Raw genomic sequence first — 19,531 nt, 5'->3', positions numbered from 1 at the left:
ATATCTCTATAGGTTAGGTGTATCATTCCATCTTGCAGATAGGAAAGAAAGATTAAGTAACTTGTCCAAGGTCATAGTCCTAACAAATGGCAGAGCTAGGAGTTGAACCCAAATCTGTCAAAATACAAAACCTATTGCCCTTACCACTTGTAACAAGACCTCTAACTACCATAGGTAGGTTTAGAACATAACAGGAGCAGAAAAAAAGGTGGTTGCTAGAGAGGATGGGGGACTTCCTGGGGAGCTAACAGCCTTACATAGGGAATGGAAGGTAACCAGTGGGGCAGCAGGAGCCAAGGCCTCAAATGAGAAACAGCGTGGTATGCATTAGAAACCCTGTGCAAGGTGGCTTGCTGTTGAGCATGACATGTCAAGAGGGGTCAGAGAATGGGAAGCCCTGTACAGCTCCCTCTCCACCTAGTACCAAAGCCTCTTGTCATTGGAGCATCTACTTCTCCCTTCTCCCACTGGACCAACAGCTAGCGTTGGAATTATAGAGATCTTAGGATTGTTCTGAAGCCAGAACCGAATCTAAGGTATCCAGTGGGGTCAGAGTCTGGAAAGCCTCAGTGGAATCACTTTGACTGTAGGCCTAGGGCATGCCACAGCTAGCACCTGGCCCTGAAGGCATGTGCCATCTCTTTCTCTCTCTCCATTTCTCCCTTTCTGCCTTCCAGGTAAGCTGCCTTGTTGGCAGGAAGTACTGTGGACCTGCTTGTGGATTTTATTGGTTATGCCTGGTGCTCTCCATCCAAAGTCAGATCCAAAGTCAAATGGTCACACTCGATTAAATGACTCAAAGGCTCAGCATCATTCCCCTACAAGCACTAAGCAAATCAACATTTCCTCCCAGGTACTTAGCAGCCTTTCTAGAGAATTTTGTTTTAAAAATTGCATACAAATTTTGCTGGCAGGGTACAAGAATAGATAATATTACCCTGCTTGCCTCAGAGAAGAAGATGAATAAATGAATGAATGAATGAACAAGCAAAATAGAAAAGGATGACAACTGAGGGACACAAATAGTAGAACTCAATAATATGGAGGTGGGGATAGAAGTAGCACTTTTCTTTTTCAGTATCAGCAATCAGGTACTTAGGTTCCTTTATCCACAGAAAGCTATTCAGCATTTTTTTCCTCTAAGAATGTAATTATTTTAGATGCAAAACCAAAAATGTTCCATTATCAAGAACAATCCTCTCTTATTAATAAATCCCACATCTGTTTCTGCCTCAATGAATACTATGTAAAATCTTATTATGTTATACTTTGCTATAATAATAGACTTCTTTAATAACTATTATTTATGGAGACTCGTAAATGAAGATGGTGAATTTACAAAGGAAGAATTCCTACTTTAAATAGTACAGAACTGGAAGGTCATCTCATACATCTTCCTGCCTCCAAACCCAGAATGAGGAAATCCTTCTTTCCTCTAAATAATTGTGCTAATTTGTTAAGTGTGCTTTAAAAGTCAAGTTATAGTTTAGGCTGTGAGTTTTAGCGAGCTCCAGTACTCTTTCACAAAAATGAAACTATTGGTCTTTGAGCTGGTAGGAACTATATTATATTTAGTTCAAGGTATTGGTTCAGAAATTTGGAGGTTGGTTACATGGACAGATTTTTAAAAGCATATTTTTTATTAAATGAGAAATGTTAAATAAGATTTAGAAATTATCCAGTAAGGAAGCCAGTGGTTTAAAAAATATGACCATAGTGTTTCTACATAAGGCATTGTTATAGTGTTGGCAATCTGATTTTTTTCCCTCTTCATTTTTCCCATAAAAAAGAGAGTTCAGGCTGGCTCTTCTAGCCCAAAGGAAATTCTGGAAGGGCTCTTTACACCTATCAAACTGTCAATTACAATTCTGTCTTGTGATTTTAGCAAGGGATAAACAGAAACAAACCTCAAGGCCTTTTTTTTTTAATTTCTCACCCCTTCCCTGACACCCTCCCCCCAGTTGTCTGCTCTCTGTGTCCATTTGCTGTGTGTTCTTCTGTGTCCACTTCTATTCTTGTCAGCAGCCCAGGAATCTGTGTCTCTTTTTGTTGCATCATCTTGCTTGCATCAGCTCTCCATTTGTGCGACACCATTCTAGGCAGGCTGGTCTATCTTTTGCGCTGGGCAGCTCTCCTTACAGGGTGCACTCCTTGCATGTGGGGCTCTCCTACAAGGGGCATTCCTTGTGCGCATCAGCACTGTGTGTGGGCCAGCTCCACATGGGTCAAGGAGGCCCCCGGTTTGAACCCTGGACCTCCCATGTGGTAAACGGATGCTCTATCCGTTGAGCCAAGTCTGCTTCCCTCTCAAGGCCTTTTGACAGAAAGTTTGGTCAGGGTCCTTTTAACTATGGGCAAAACCCAACTCCATGCAAGGTAGGAGAGAAAATTCAGCATGGGTTGGTTCTTTGTCCTTGGTAAGAATCAACATTAGGTTAAGGGATTACTAACAGTTAAAGTGAAGCCATATACATCATTTTCTCCAACCTTTCCCTGACAGCCACAAAGGCAGATGGTTTAGTATTTGAGGTGAGCCTCAAGGGAGGAGATTTTGTGTGAGGAGGAGGAGCAGGGACTTCTAAGCTCATGTGGGAAAGAAGAATTCTGGCTACCTCCCACCCCAAGGTCCATGGGGCCTGGGAGAATGAACAATCTCTGCTGTAAATACCCCAGAGGGAAGTGATATTTTCCATGACAAGAATTAATTAAATGTGCCATGATCTCTTGTTTACACTTGTCTTCCAGCTTACATGGTGAGGGAGGCAGGTGGTGATGGCAGGGCAGATTCTGTAGGGCAGAGAGCACTTAAGAGGGCTGGAGCAGGGAAGGAGCAATATGGGTAAATTAGCAGCCCTAAGGCCTCAATCAGAATTTTCTCCTCAAGCCTCTAAAAGCAAAACAAAGTGGTCCCTGCCAATAAAATTTGGTTCAATTAGTGCAGAACACCTCCACAGATTCAATTTCTGCTTTTCAGTTAATGATTACAACGCTTCTTTCTTGTTTCTGAAAGTTCTGGAAATACTTTGTTAGCTGAGGAAAGATAAAGGCATCACTCCAAATACACTATGGCTGTATAGTACCAAGATAAATCTTCTTTGATCAAGAGATGGAAGGTATATATGCTCAATAATTGGGTTATTTAGAAACTGAGCAAATCTCATGGATTTAATCCACATATAACTATCATTTTGCTTTTGAGTACATTTTGTACTTCCACAGTTTTGTGAGGTCTCTAGGATGAAAATTCCTAGAAAAAATAAAATGGAAACATAATGTTTTTCAACTTATGGAAGATTTGTTTTGTTTTGTTTTAAACATAAAAGCAAAAAATTCTCCCTATGGGTGAAATTCCTGCCTGGGGAGTTCTTTGACTCCATTCCCTTTGGCTGTTTACACTTGAAAATACTTTCCCTTCAGCTCTCTAGAACTTCAGGTTGATAAAGGAATACAGCCATACAACCCCAAGCAGAATAGCTCCTAGAGTTAATACAACATCTTTTTAAAATGTTATATATTTTGGCCAGACATCATTTATCCTTCAGGAATTGAAGCATTTTTGATGCAATTGTCCTTTAAATCAGATTGAGGCAGGGTAGAAAGGCATCTCCTCCATATTACTCTGGCCTTGCCAAGGAGCTCCAGAAAACAAATGACGAATATTTTTCAAAGCATTGATTTTTATGAAAATAGAGCCTCAAATCTGATTAGAAATGTGTGAATATCTGTTTCCTCACAGGTAGGAAAATGAAACATCAGTATCTACAAAGTTCAAAAGAGGTCATCTCTAACTAGTTTTCTATTAGTGACATTTAAAAAAAAACAACTCTAACCTTTTAGTTAATAAGTCTTAAAGAGATATTAGTGTAAAAAGCCTATTTGTTACAAAGGAAAGTTTATTGGCTGGACCCTTTTGGAAGATTCTTGAATTGCTCAGAGCTTCTGGCTGCAAGGGACAGAAAACCAGAGCAAACTAGCTTGGAAAAAAGGGGTATTAATAGATGAATACTGAGGCTTCTGTGATAATTAAGGGAAGAGTTAAAAATTGGCCAGAAGAGCAAGGTTGAATGTAGCATGGGCTTATCTCTCTGTGTCTCATCTTTTTCTCTCTCTCAGCCTGCAAGCTCCATTCTCTTCTCAGGGACTCCTGTACCGGAAAGAGCTGATTGTCTTTTTCCAATTCTAGTTTGAAAACTATCCAGGAAGAACTTTGGCCTGGCTTGTTGAATCAGATGTCCAATCTTGGCTCAAATGACGGTGGCCAGTATTATGATGGACCTAGTAAGAATCTGGTGCTCCCCAGTAGCAACACGTGGTTGGTGCTAGGAGTCGAACCATTCCCCCAAGAAGGGGACAGTGCGGGAAGGCAGAACTGTTTCTAAATGCCCATGAGAACTAGATTTTCATTATTTCAACCTTTCATCTTGCTTGAAAACTTACAATGAAGTGATAGTCCAGTTTCAGATAGGAAAGTCACATCAGTAGAGTAAATTTCCACCTTCTGGCATTTGCAGAGATATTCACTGAGCTATGTTTAATTTTATTTTGCACTTACAGGCTAATGAGGTAATATGAAACTCTGTAATGTTTATTGGAATGTGACCATCTAGGTGATTTTGCTAACCCAGCATCCAGTCCTCCTTCAAGTGACAACTAGATTTTCCTTTGGGGAACCAATACCTCCACCACTCTGAAACCAGGTCATTTGCATGAAGTTGACACTATACATTTGTTACAATGACATGCTAGTGACCCAGTTGGAATGCCACATTCCCGAGGAGTGGACATACAATCTTCCTTCATTCTTAGGGCTTTTTCTGAAACAGTTTGGAAGGTGACTCTCCAAAAAAGATTCTGGAGCTGCTGGTGGCCATGGTTTTAGAATGAGAATAAAGGCAAATAGAACAAAGCAGAGTAGAAGGATGGAAATTCCTGAAAACAGCTTAAAAAGTTGAGCCATAACCAAACTTTCCAGTTAGGTGAGATAGTGAAATTCCTGGGGCTTCCCTCTCACCCCCTTCCCCCAGTTTGGGTTACAGCCTGTTTGCTTTGGATTTCTGTATGAAGTAACCAAAGTATCCTGAAAAATGCAATTACCTTCATGAACCAAACCATATTCCTAGTTAGCTCTTTTGTTGCACTTCCTTATGTTATAGGTGTTTATTGCTGCATAACAAATCACTACAAAACTTAGTGGCTTAAAACAATAACAACCATTTTGTTATCTCTCATGATTTCTGTGGACCAGAAATTAGGCGGGAGCTTGACTAGGTGATTCTGGCTTGGAGTCTCTATGCAGTCGTAATCGGATGGTGGCTGGAGCTGGAATAGAGGGGGAAGAGGATGGGGATGGAGCACCTGATGGCCAGCTGATTGTCTTTACTCTTTACCCATGAAATTTCAGTAGCTGTGCGAATGACTTGGACCTCCTCGCAGCATGGAGTCTCAGGGAAGACAGACTTACATGGCGGCTCAGGGCTTCAGCATGCGTGACTGTTCCAGAGGTCTGGGTGCAAGCTGCTTCACCTTCCATCAGCTAGCTTTGGCAGTCACACAGTGTCATTTCTACCATACTCTGGCCAGCTGGTCAATAAGGTCGGCCCAGAATCAAGAGGAAAGGACATAGACTCTACCTTTCATGGGAGGCATGCTAAAGAACTTGCAGGCATGTTTCAAAACTGTGACATCTTAGGAATAATTCCCAAATTGTGGTTAGAGTGATATGTTTAAGTAGACTAAGTTTATACTTTTGGGAGCTGAATTAAATTTTCAGGTCACAAAGGCACCACCAAGCATAGTTTATACATATTGAAAATTAATTCAAGATTTCTCATTATATCCATGATCTTTCATGCTTCAGAATTCTATTTTGCTCTCATCTTAGGTATTTCAAGTTTCAATTTGAATTTGAGTTAGTTTTCTGCTTCACAACCATCTCTATATTGACCTAGAACTAAGGCTTTGTGATTTAGTACATGGTATCTTAATCAACTTAGCTTCTGAAGATGATTAATTTTCTTCCAATAACCTCTTTAAGGAGTGGGAGTATCTTATTTTATGGATTCCATATGAAATAGCAATTAGGGTAAAGATTTGTAAAACTTGGTCTGGGTAATGGTCCTGTCTCCTTGCCTCTCTCACTAATATAGATATCCTCCTTTATTCTATCTATTGCCATCCGTGGAGTGAAAATTTAGAATGAAACTTTTCTCAACTTTCTCCCAAGTAGAGTAAGTCCAATAGATCGCAAGGTAATTTTTTTTCTATTTCAGAATGTAGCAAGCAATCCATTGGAATAAAACCAGCAGTTGAGCAACTCATGCAAAGGTAATTTAGAGCACAAATTAAATCTGTCAGTGTGGTATTAGATTTGCAAAAGCTCATAAATAACAAATGAAAGGTCACAGAGCTGTGAAAATGAGAGTGTACTTCTTCATAAAGAGAACTGTAGCAGGGGCAGGACCGCAGTGCATACTCAAATAGCAGCACCATAAAATGGAAACTCAGCGTCTTCTCTGAATGTTGAGAACAGTCTAAAAGCATGGTGGACTCCAGGGAAAAGCATCAGAGTTGCAGAGAAGATCCTGCCTATTATCTGAATATGTCCAGGGTCGTATTTGTGAGGTTTGCGATTAAAGCTCCATAGACTGCTGAGAATCTCTAGAGAAAACATATATCTCCCTCAGCAGAGCATGTATTTCTATATGTTAGATTAATTGTGAATGCTTGTCACTGAACTTTCATTTTGCAATTCCCAGAATATTACTAATAGAGTGAATGGTGCTTCAGGATTTACTGCTGGAATGTAAGCTGTGGGTGATATTAATAAACAGTCCTGCCCATCCTGTTATTCTCATGGAAAAGAGAGGTGAAAAAATATAGCCCTGGCTACGACAAGTTCTTTTACTGTGCATCACATGTGCTGCATGCAGATCTTCCTTTTTAGTGTTTCACTGGACTTGACTTTTATAATGGGGCAAAATCCATAGATATATAAAGCAAGTATGGATGTCATCAAAATTAATCTTTTGTGTGTCAAAGGACACTATCAAGAAAGTGAGAAGATGACACACAGAATGGAACAAAATATTTGCAAATCATATTTCTAATAAGGGTTGAGTATCCATAATCTATAAAGAACTCTTAAAACTCAACAGCAGAAAGATAACTTGGAAAATGAGCAAAGAGCTTGAATAGACATTTCTCCAGAGAAGATATGCAAAGAGCCAATAAAAACATGAAAAAAAATGTTTGTCAATAACCATCAGGAAAATATAAATCAAAACCACAATGAGATAACACTTCATACTTACCCAGAAAGGCTATAATTTTTTTTAAAAAAGGAAAATAATGGTTGGTGAGCAGTGGAGAAATTGGAATGCTGATACATTGCTGGTGGAAATGTAAAATGGTCCAGTCACTGTAGGAAATTGTCAGTTCCTCAAAAAGTTAATCCTAGAGGCAACATAAGACATGGCAGGTTCACTGCTAGGTAGGTACTCAAGAGATTGAAAACGTATGTTCACCCAAAAATGTATATGAGAATGTTCATAGCAGCATTATTCACAGTAGCCAAATGGTCAAAAGAACCCAAGTGTCCGTTGACAGATGAATGGATAACCAGAATGTGGTTTATCCATACAATGGAAACTTCAGCCATAAAAAAGAACGCAGTACAGATTCATACTACAACACAGCTGAATTATGAAAACAATATGCTAAGTGATAGACACTAATCATAAAAGGTCACATATTGTACAATTCCATTTATATGAAATGTCTAAAATGGGCAAATCCATAGAAACAAAGTAGGTTAGTGGTTTCTAGGAGCTCTGTGGAAAGAGAGATAGGGAGTGACTGCTAATGGATATAGGATTTGTTTTGGGGGTGATGGAAATGATAGTGGTAATGGTTGTACAATACTGTGAATTGCTAACTACCATTAGATTATACACTTTAAAATAGTTATAATAGTTAATTTTATGTTATGTGGATTTTATTTCAATAAAAAATGTTTAAAAGTTAAATATAAATAATACTAAAAAAAGAAAGCAATGTGATGTTTAAAAGGATTAATAACCCATGTACTGGAAACAACCTTGAGTGCCATTTCAGATTCATATCACTAGCTAAGTTTTCCTCTTTCTTGCTCAGAGGTTCATTCACACTGGGTTTACCCCTCTATCCTGGCTAATGAATGACCAGAAGATGTCAAGTGAGTTCCTTGAGGAGTGAAATCTGGATTAATCAGAAAGAAGAGACAGGAAGGAACCAAGCAGATAAATTCTCTCTTTCTTTCCCTTCCACGGACTTCTGAGGTGCAGGCTCTCCTTGCAGCCCTACATTTCTCTGTGGATTGTTGTGTGAAGTGATGAGCAGCAAAAGAACCTAGAAGCACTTTGCTTCACTTCTCTCCCTTTTTTCTTTTACCCTCATTGCCTCAGGCTTTCGCCTCTCAAATGAAGTGTTAGCACTTCATCCTTGCCCCAGGTTCTGATATGAAGAGGACCTGGGCATAAAAGGGAGAGAGAACATTCCGTCAAATACTGATTTTATTATTTTAGAAGAGATATGGATGTTTGAGATTATTCTCATTGGCTTTAGGTGAAAAGATAACTCTGCATTAAAAGTGGAATTATTCTATCACATTCATTCTTTGAAAATCAATATTTTTAAAAAATTTTCCTCTTTATAAAAGTAATACATTTTCATTAAAAATTCTGAACATGCCTGTTTAGCAAACAGAAGAATATTAGAATTATCCAAAATCCTGCATCATTTTGGGGTCTACCCTTTCAGTTCTTTTTCTAATCATATATACCTAGAAAACACTTAGTTTTTCTTTTCAAAGAAGGAATACTTTCATGAGTAAAATGTGTTGAAATAATTAAGATTCATTTATTTTAAGAATTTGGAAATTCTAGCATTAAACGAATAAAATTCATGGTTAAAAAAGTAGCTGACATTCTCCCCTATTTGAAAAGTCGTGCTAATAAACAAATCAGGCTGAAAATATCAAGCTTGCCCTTTCCTATAATAAATAGAAATGGCTCTTTTTTAAGTGAATGAAAGGGCTGCTTTAACTAAATCTATGAAAACTCATCATCAGTAGGGCCGTGTGTGCCTGGAAAGGGATACTTGGTGATGTGCTGTGACCTCAACGTTTATCTTAAAGGTAAAATCTAATGAAAGTGCATATGAAAGGATCATAGTAGTGAACACGGGCCCTGTAGGTAGCCTGGGGGAGATGTGGGGAGATTGTGGAGGGAACATCCACCTGTTGGCTTCATTGGTGAAGGATGGTAGGAAGTACCTGTGTCTATATGAGCTCTGGAAACGTTAAAATCCTGGTTGGCAGGAGGTCCTCAACACCGACCTCCCCCCCCCAGTGGCTTTGTCCCTCCCTTGCTGGTCATGGGACATTCTGGGGAAAGGAGACATATGGATCATGATTTGTCATACTTAGTAGTTTTGGGGAATTATTAGAGGTTTCTGATTTAAGGAAAATAATCTGTGTATTGAAACAAAGTTAGTTGCACCAGAGTTAGTTTACTTGAACTTGGAAAACTCCATTGACTGATTTTGACATAGTAATAACAGTAAATATAATAGGAAGTATTACACAGCATTTACTGCATGACAGACAGCATTCTAAGTGCTTTAATCCTCATAACAACTGTCTTAGGGGGACAGTATTATGATCCCCTTTTTGCCAATATGTAACTGGTAAAGGTCACACAGCAAGTATCAGAGCTAGGTTTCAAAGCCAGGCAGTCTAGGCCATAACCTTGGTATGTTATTTACATATATTTAACACATGCTGTGAATGAAGGCTTGTGGTAGGGTAGGTTAATTTCAGACGGAATTTAAAATGTTTAACAGTCAGTGCAGAGCAGAGCTAATCAATAACCTGAAGGAACATTGTGGTTTTAATAAAAATATGCCACTTGCAGTGTTGAGATATGTGAAGCACTGATATTAACATCAAGTTTCACATTTAAAAAAAGGAACTTAGGTTGGTTACTAGTTAATATTTAAAGTTATGTTGTAAAATCAGTTTTGTTATAAAATCTCCTTACTACCCCATGCTAGGAAAGGAATCATTGGCAAATCAGTATAAGTTTGCTTCGCTAAAAATGTGAAAGACCTAGGTTCATATCCCCACTTAGGGCTGCTGGGCTCTTGAGCAAGTTACTGTACCTCTCTGAGCTCCACTTCCTCATCTGCAAAGTGGGAATAATCACAGCTTGTATCTCTAACACATACACACACACATTGCTAGGTGTGAGGCAGGTACTAATCAGCAATGGTAGTGGTACAGAAATCCCAAGTATGTGTGAGGAGTGCCTGGGAGCTGTTTGTTGGAAGTGTGAAAGCTGTGGCCATTCAGAGGCATTTCCAATAAAGAGCAAGACAGACGTCTGTGCGTATGGGAGTCAAAGAGCAGTGTGAAATGTGTTTGGATGCTATTGGGGCTCCAAGGAAACTTTTGTGTAGACTGAATTGCATAAGCAAGGAAACAGAATTAGCTCGAGCTGTTCTTAGAGTTCTGTATGTTTTCATTTAGCATAATACCTACTGCCCCAGTGGTCACTGAATTTTTAATTTTCTGGATTTGGGTCGGTACCATTAATTTGTGGTGAATGTAGGTTGAATTCATGAAATTGCCAGTGGACAACCATTTTTTTACTTACAAAAATGGCAAGTTTATACGGTTCAATTTACCACTTGATCCTAGTGACTCAAAATCTAGAAAGGGACTAAAATGAAAATGAACAGTATGGTTTTACCTTTTTTTTCTATTTATTCCTATAATTAGGATATAGTGTGGTTTAAGAGTCTGATTTTTAAGTGGTTGCATTTTCTATTGCTGCTTTAACAATTTCCCACAAAATTAGTGGCTTGGAGCAATACAGATTTATGATTTTATGGTGCTAGTGGTCAGAAGTTTAAAACCATTCTCATGGGGTTAATGCCAAGGGCTTTTTTCTTCTAGAGGCTCCAGGGGAAAATCTGTTTCCTTGCCTTTTTCAGCTTCTTGAGACCACCTATGTCCCTTGGCTCGTGGTCCCTGTCGCATCTCTCTTCCACCTCTTGCTTCCATCATCACGTCTACCACTGGCTCTGACCATCTTTCCTTCCTCTCACAGGGCCCTCTCACATTGGGTCCACCCGGATAATCCAGCATAATCTCTGCAATGAGAGATCCTGTCCCATCTCCAAAGTCCCCTTTACCATGTAAGGTTCTAGCATAAGGGCATGGCCATCTTTTATGGGGAGCCATTATTCAGCCCATCACAATTTTCACCATTTTTCACCTATCATAATGTATCACTGTTTTTTTAAGATCAACTAATTTCCTACTAAACATTGTCCTACCTATATTTCCAGTGCAAAGGACATTTTAAAAATTCAAATTGATGTACTTACTAGAGAATTCTGGGATAGAGGAGGTTAAGACTTCTTAGTAGGTAGGCAGGAGCTGCCAAAAGAAACTTCTTCTAGGAGAAGTTCAACTTGAGATCTGTAACTAAGCTCTTTAGCACCATTTTTTTTTTATTGTGGTAAAATATAATATAAAATTTGTCAGGAAGGGGACTTGGCCCAGTGGTTAGGGCGTCCATCTACCACATGGGAGGTCCACGGTTCAAACCCTGGGCCTCCTTGACCCGTGTGCAGCTGGCCCACGCATAGTGCTGATGCGCGCCAGGAGTGCCTTGCCATGCAGGGGAGTCCCCCGCGTAGGGGAGTCCCACGTGCAAGGAGTGCGCCCCATAAGGAGAGCCGCCCAGCGCGAAAGAAAGTGCAGCCTGCCCAGGAATGGTGCCGCCCACATGGAGAGCTGACACAAGATGACGCAACAAAAAGAAACACAGATTCCCGTGCCGCTGCCAACAACAGAAGTGGACAAAGAAGATGCAGCAAATAGACACAGAGGACAGACAACCAGGGCGGGGGTGGGGGTGGGGGGGAGAGAAATAAATAAATAAATCTTTTTAAAAAATTGTCATTTTAACCATTTTTAAAAGTGTACAATTTGATAGCATTAATTACATTCATAATATTGTATGACCATCACCATCATCCACTACCAAACCTTGTTCCTCATCCAAAATAGAAATTCTGTACCCAGTAAGCAATAACTCCCCATTCTTCCTAACCCCCACCCATGGTAACTTCTAATCTACTTTGTCTCTATAAAGTTGATTATTTTAGATATTTCTTATAAAGGGAGTTATATTTTTGTTCTATTGTGTCTGTTTACCATATTTTTAAGGTCCATGCATGTTGCAGCATATATCAGAATGTCATTCCTTTTAGTGGGTGGGTAATATTCCATGGTATGTATATACCACATTTTGTTTATACATCCATCTGTTGATGGACAGACACTTGGATTATTTTCACCATTTGGCTATTGTGAATGATTGCTGTGAACATTGGTGCACAGGTATCTGTCTGAGTCCCTGTTTTTAATTCTTTGGAGTATATACCTAGCAGTGGAATTGCTTTGTAATATGCCAAACTTTTTCACAGCACCTCTACATTTTAAATTCCCACCAGCAACACATGAGGGTTCCAATTTCTCTACTTCCTTGCCAATCCTTGTTTCTGTTTTCTTTTTTCTTTTTTCGTAATATTTTTCTAGTTGGTGTGAAATCGTATTTCATTGTGGTTTTGATTTGCATTTCCTTAATTACTAATGATGTTGAGCATCTCTTCATATGCTTATTGGCCATTTGTATATCTCCTTCGGAGAAATGCCTGTTTGAATCCTTTGGCCATGTTTAAATTGGATTATCTCTTTGTTGAGTTATAGGAGTTATTTCTATAATCTGGATTAAACCCTTATCAGATATATGATTTGCAACTATTTTCTCCTATTCTGTGGGTTGTCATTTCACTTTCTTGATGTTATCATTTGCTGCAAAAAGTTTTTAATTTTGATGAAGTCCAACTTACCTGTTTTTTATTTTGTTTCTTGTGCTTTCGTAAAATGTCAAGGAATTCATTATCAAATCCAAGGTCATAAAGATTTCCCCTTATGTTTTCTTCTAAGAGTCTTATGGTTTTAGCTCTTATATTTAGGTCATTGATCCCTTTTGAGTTAATTCTCCTATATGGTAACACTACTGTTATTTAGGTGAATAATTAATAGCCACTCTCAAATCAGGTCTATTTGTCTCCACCAAAGGGACGATACTGCAGAGGTTACCATTCTGCACTTAGACTTTTGCATACATCATTTAGACAATAAGAGGTATGGTGGGGGGAGAAGAAGCAGGTTAGGCAACTTCAACACACTATTAAAAGAAAAAAGAAAAAGTGGGAAATGCTGCAGAAGTGGAAGAGTAATTAAAATTATAACGATGCCACATAGTTTTAAAAATACTACTTTTCAAAAAGATAACTGGAACATAAAGATCCACCATATGTAATACTCATTAACTTAAATTTAAATTTTGCTGTCTGTTTACTATTTAATTTACTATGAAGATCAGTTTTCAGACTCTTGATATTCTTGGTAAACTTTTAAATATCACATCAAGATCCCTTTCCTTCCCCCAGATTATATTTTAAGTCATAAAATGTATTTAGAAAGAGTATTCATGACTTTAAATTAAGCTTTTCTGGTGTAATATGGAATATGTAATAAAGATTTTTTCTTTTTAGCAGATGAGATGATTGTATCATCATTCATCTCATATGGCAAAACACAGAATGAATGAGGTCAGGAGACCATTCCTGAGGCTAGAATAGTCTAAGACAAATATTCATGTCACCTCCCCAGAGGTTTACTAAGCCCTTTCTATGGCCAGATTCTGAGCCAGGGAGAGAAGATAACCTGCCCTGAGGATCCTGGGAAGGAGGTTACAGCACTCTGTAGTACATTCGGGTCATTCACAACATTTTAAATAAAAGTAATTATGAAACAACAATGTAACTGTGCCATAATAGGAAATATAAGTATAATATATTATGAAACAACAATATAACTGTGACATAATAGGATATATAAATAATATAAAATGTATAATATGCCTCTGTTATATTTGTGTTTTCCTTTATAATCTTTTGTCTACATACAATTTTTTTCACTTAAATTTTACAGTTACTGTCATGTTCATAAAATTTCCATCTTTTCTTTGAAACTTAACCCGGCTGCAGACTGTGAGGAGATGGGAGTTTGGCTCAGTCAGGTCTCCCAGGGTGTAATGCAGGTGCATCCCTCAGGTTCAGCCTCACTGTACCATGTCACCACACTGGCAGAGAAAAGCCAGAATTGATCCATAGTGAAGACTGTGCACATTCAAGATGAGATCATGTTTGTCTCTGTCACCTGGCTGTTAGAGCTAGGGAGGGAAAGACGCCACGGGTTGTTGTGTTTGTTTTCCTGGTCATATTGTTCAGCCCAGTGCAGAGCACAGTGGCTGGTTATTAAGTGACTGGGCAGCCCATTCTCTCCCTGAATACAAGTTTGCTCAGGGAACCAAATTTTAGGCAGAAGTCAGCATGTGCATGTGTAGTTGCAAGGCTGGTATCATCAGGTCATTACAGGGTGAGGACAGCTCTATTTTCTGTCTATTTTACTTTTAATAGTGAAAACACTAATCACCTGGAGTTAATTTTAGTGTATCATGCACTGTTTGGTTTCAGTTCATCTTTTTCACATTTTTAAATTAAGTTATCATAATACTATTCATTTAATATTTTCCAATCCTGTAATTGTGAAAACTTCTTGATTATTGTAAATAGTTGGGTCTATTTCTGAGCTCTTAGACTGTTCCATTTTCTGTATTTTAATACTTCTGCCATTCTGTGTTGATTAATGTTGTTTTGCAGTATATTCTGATATCTGATTGCCCTAGACCACCCCTTCCTCTATTTTTTTTCTTTCATAGTATATTTATTTTCTTTGTCTATTTGTTTTTACAAAGTAATTTTAGAATAATTTTGTTATGCCATATTTAACAATCCTGAATATTTGTATTAAAATCTGCAAACAAATATGTCCAAACTATGTTTTATTAAGCCAGGTTAAGATAAATGGATATCTAATGTTGGTCCCTTGTATGGACAATTGGGATGATGGTACTTGGAAAACTAGTAGAACGTGGGGAACAAGCTTTGTAGAAAACCAGGATGGAAAGTGAATAGCACACACATAAACTAAGACCTATCTCTACCTTCCAAGTAAACTGGGCAATTCAACCCTATAAAAAAGCTTAACTGCCCTCAGTGATAAATGAAAAGGACAGAATCAATGATTCCTTAATGCTACAGTGATACCTGCATCTCATTTCATCAGTTTTTGTTTAGACACCTCAAATAATTCTTAGGAAATTATGGTATCACTTAATAGTTAAAAATGTGGACTTGAAGGCCAGATGGCTTAGGTTTGAATTGGCTCCTCCACTTACTAGCTGTACCTTAGTTTGCTGAAGTGGGATAATAACAGTGCCTACCTCATAGGGTTTCGGAGAGAAGTGTGTTAACTAATATATGTAAAGAAGTCAGCATATTTTGCATATTTTGTTATATTAAGCATATTTTGGTGCTCTGGAGGTGCTTTTTGGGCCAACTTACTTATATTTCCTTTTTATTCAAGTCAAAATCTACCATGTACAGGTTAGCATGGGCAGAACAACCCAGTAAGGTTGCACTCTCTTGCCTGGACCATGGCATCAGCGAGAAATGCTTCTGAGCTTTTGTAACTGACTTATTGCTTCACTCTGCAATCATCTTCAGGCCTTCTGGCAAAAATAGCTGGATTTCACTAACATTCAATCTCTCAAGATACCGAATCCGCTGGATGTGAGAGAGGACTGCTATCAGTGGAACTTTAGTGGCCTTAAAATAGGTTTTGGTTGGAATTTTCTAAGTGCTCTAAAATCACCTTTTACAAAATTTTTCTCTATGTCTACCCGCTCCTTGTGCCCTCAGCTCCCTGTCCCTGCCCAGCTAGGCCCCCCGACATGGGGGCTCAGCCAAGCCTCCCACAGCCTTCTCAGGCTGGACGCTGAGATGGGTCTGTCTTTATCTTTCAGGTACAAGGTCAGTCCCGCCATCCCGAGTCCCCACTCCCGGGCCCTCTGTATGAGTGACGCTTCGGTCTGCCATGGAGCCTGGCCCTGCCCTGGCCTGGCTCCTGCTCCTGAGTCTGCTGGCCGATTGTCTGAAGGCTGCCCAGTCCCGAGACTTCACGGTGAAAGACATTATCTACCTCCACCCTTCAAGTAAGACTGTATTCTCTTTGAGACAGAAATGTCACTTTATTTCAAATAAGAGGTGGGTTGAAAAATGGCCAAGAGAAGACAGCCTTCAATTCAGAGAGAACCTCCAGGGATTTGATTGGAGTGGGGGAGTGCATTAGGTACAAGAGATGCTATATGTTCCCCCTCACTCTTTCACAGGATGTTTGATGTTTTTTATTTTAAGGCAATTTATAAGGCTTCTTTTCTCTGGTCCCTACACAATCGCTGTGATTCTGAACACCTTTCTCTTTAACTCATGCCAACCCTCATTTTTTTCTCACAATTGGACCGGAGGAGAATGGTTTGTAAAAGGTAAGTCCTGTATAGCAGGATAATAGCTGATCAGATCTTTGTCTCTGATTATCTAATTCTCAGTTTCAGCATAAGTAATTGTCTCTCACAACTTCCTATTCCCTATCCCTTTTGGGTTCCAGAGCTTAAGAATTAGCTAGGGAGCGTGTAATAATTTAGATTTAGATTCCCTGACCCCTCTCCTGGAGGCTCTGATTACACATCTGGGGCTGGACCCGTGGATTTTTACTTTCAGAAGAATTTCAGGTGCTTCGGCTGCAAGTACCCCAAGGATCACACTTAGGAAAACTGGTTTTCCTTCCACTTTTAGTCTCCATCTCTGTTTACCTTGTCTCTTATTTTGTATGACTCCTCCTCTGTATTTGCCCCAGCAGTGGTGAGAGTTGGGTTTATTGTACTAGTTTGACCTTTTAGGTTTTGCCCCTAGGTACATTCCTCTTCTCAAGTGTTCTGTTCAACAAACAGTTTTCGAGTGCCTACTGTTTGGCAGGCATTAGGAGAGGCAGCAGAGGTATGAAGGCAAATAAAGCATAGTTCCTGCTTTCGAGGTTCTTGCAGCCTACAAAGTGGAGGCAGATGCCAGGATTCCCTATCCCACAATTAGCATACTTACCACCTAAATGTCCTAGCTTAGCTGAGAGGTGACTGACTGCAGTGGAATGTGCAGGGCTTTGGGGTCAGCCACCAGCTCAGCTGTTTTTGTAGCCTTTTGACCTGAAATAAATTCCTTAATCTTGTGAAGGTTAAATAAAATAGTGCACTGAAGCACTTAGCACTGACTGTGGCCTGTAGTAAATGCTCAGTAAATGTTAGGGAAATCAAATTGCCTCATTTCTAAAGTGGATCGACTAATACATTATTTTATGGACTAGAAACATCCGTAAAAGCCCAGGTGCATACATAGTAGGTAATCAAATGGGTGCTGTTTATGAGCTTGTTGTTGTTATTGGCTTAGTCTTGTTTTGGTCTGCTACGCTGTTGAAAGCAGATACCATAAAATGCATTGGCTTTAAGTATGGGAATTTATAGGTTTACAAGCTTAGAGTTTTGAAGCCATGAAGATGTCGAAATCAAGGCATCATCAAGGTGATGCTGTCTCTCCAAAGACTGACTGCTGGTGATCCTGGTCTCCTCTATCACATGGCAAGACACATGGCGGCGTCTGCTGGTCTCTCCCTTCTCTTCTGTGTTTCCTTGCTTTCAGCTTCTGGCTTCCATGGGTTTCTGTCTTTTGTCTGAATTTCATTCTCTTATAAAAGACTCCAATAAGATGATTAAAATCCAGGCTGAATGAGTTGGGACACATCTTAATTTAAGATCCTCCTCATCAAAACATCCTCCTTACAATGGGTCCACACCCACAGGAATGGATTAACTTTAAGAACATACTTTTCTGGGGTATATACAGCTTCAAATCACCACAGGCAGTAATCTAAGGATGGTGAAAATACATCCCCCTAATTTTGTTTTACTCTACATTTACTTTTTTTAAATTTTTAAATAATTATTAGATTACATAAAAGTTACATAAAAAATAAAGGATTCCCATATAGCCCACATCCTCTCATACTTTTCTCCAATAACATCTTTCATTGGTTTGCATATACTTTTGACAGGAAGCAAATAGTTTCTTTAGATTTCTTATGGCTGAACCCTTTTACCAGAATAGTCTGGTGTCTACTGGTTAATTGTGTGGAAAGCTTATCTCACTACTTGTTTCTGTAGGACTGTTTACTTCTTATTGTAACAGTTATGAAAAGGTGTGTTGACACTCTGGTTTTTAGGATTGCGTTTTCTCTTTTTCTCCAAACAGCCCTGCTTTTTGATTAGACTTAGTATGGCAGAAACTTAGATTTCAGTCTCTTAGGTTTGATTACCAGGATTTTTGACTTCTGTAGGATTCTTTTGTTAGCTTCAGTGACAACTCAGTAGTTAGTAACTTGGGCTGCCTAACAGGCCCACACCCAACCTTCTCTGAGGCTGTGAGGGAGAGTGAGAAGGAAAACTAGATTATTGCATGGAAGTGAACAGAAATAAAACAAACACAGCCCTCTGGCCTCCGTAGGGTGGTGGGCCAGTGCCTGAATTGAGTGTTCTCTTATTTGGAGAGTCCATTTCTGAATGGGGCCTGTGGCACACATGTTCTTCCACGTCGGAGGGGGAATTACTTCCACTCTTTACAAGTTGGTGGGAAAGTTCCACTCACGTGGCCCGTGTCAGTTGAACAGAGCCAAGCCCTGACTAGAAGGAAAGGAATTTGTGGGGTTTCCTGACAGGATTTTGAAGTACAGATATGGATAGAAGTCATTCCTAAACTCAATTATAAGTAGACAGTTCACTCCCGGGGAGCAGGTATGAGCCTGAGTTCTCTTTCGAGCCTCCATAACTGGTCATGAGGAGAATAAATTCCTATTGGGTTGAAATTACTGTGAATGGCTTCTATTTAGCCAGCACTTTATTTATTCTGCCCATTTTAAATCAGAGCTAATTTCACCTTACTCTACAGCAGGGCTTCTTAACAAGGGGTCTGTGAGCTTGAATTGAATTTTAAAAAAAAAAAATATTCTTGTGGGGACATGTTGGTGTAGGTGTGATATATTTATCAAATAACACACAGTATCGTGTGAACACGGTAAGGAGTGCATGGTTTTCACCTGACTGGCAAAGGGGTCTGTGGAGCAGAAAAGGTTATGAACCCCTGCTCTACACTGTTTCAGAAGTTTTAGTTGTTTGTTTTTACATTCTGACTTTTAAAAAATGGTCGTGGGCCTCTGTCCTTGAGCAGCCACTAGACCATGGTAGATAGAGTGATCTCTACAAATAATCAGGTTTCTGTAAAACCTAGACCATAAAAAATATATAAGGGAAATATTTTGATTTTAATTATTTATAGGATTGCATCATTTGGAGATTGGGTCACAGACAGCTTTCTTTGGGTCAGCCAGTGAGCCAGATTCCTCTAATGT

The 19,531-nt window shown here is 39.2% G+C and overlaps 1 protein-coding gene across 3 annotated transcripts in view; it reads left to right on the top strand.

The window, feature by feature from the left end:
- The window catches only part of LYPD6 (LY6/PLAUR domain containing 6), a 126,007-nt gene that overhangs the window by 80,010 nt on the left and 26,466 nt on the right, over nucleotides 1–19,531 (top strand). For all 3 annotated transcript variants that reach the window (XM_004462229.5, XM_058300937.2, XM_023589888.3), the window contains one exon: nucleotides 16,047–16,235. In XM_004462229.5, the coding sequence (XP_004462286.1) occupies nucleotides 16,118–16,235 (118 nt within the window). In that variant the 5' untranslated portion in view covers nucleotides 16,047–16,117. The remainder of the gene's footprint in view (nucleotides 1–16,046; nucleotides 16,236–19,531) is intronic.

Source organism: Dasypus novemcinctus, chromosome 7, assembly GCF_030445035.2.
Source record: "Dasypus novemcinctus isolate mDasNov1 chromosome 7, mDasNov1.1.hap2, whole genome shotgun sequence".
Taxonomy (NCBI): Eukaryota; Metazoa; Chordata; class Mammalia; order Cingulata; family Dasypodidae; genus Dasypus; species Dasypus novemcinctus.
The sequence above is the reverse complement of the archived record's forward strand: the minus strand, read 5'-3'. Positions and strand labels throughout refer to the sequence as shown.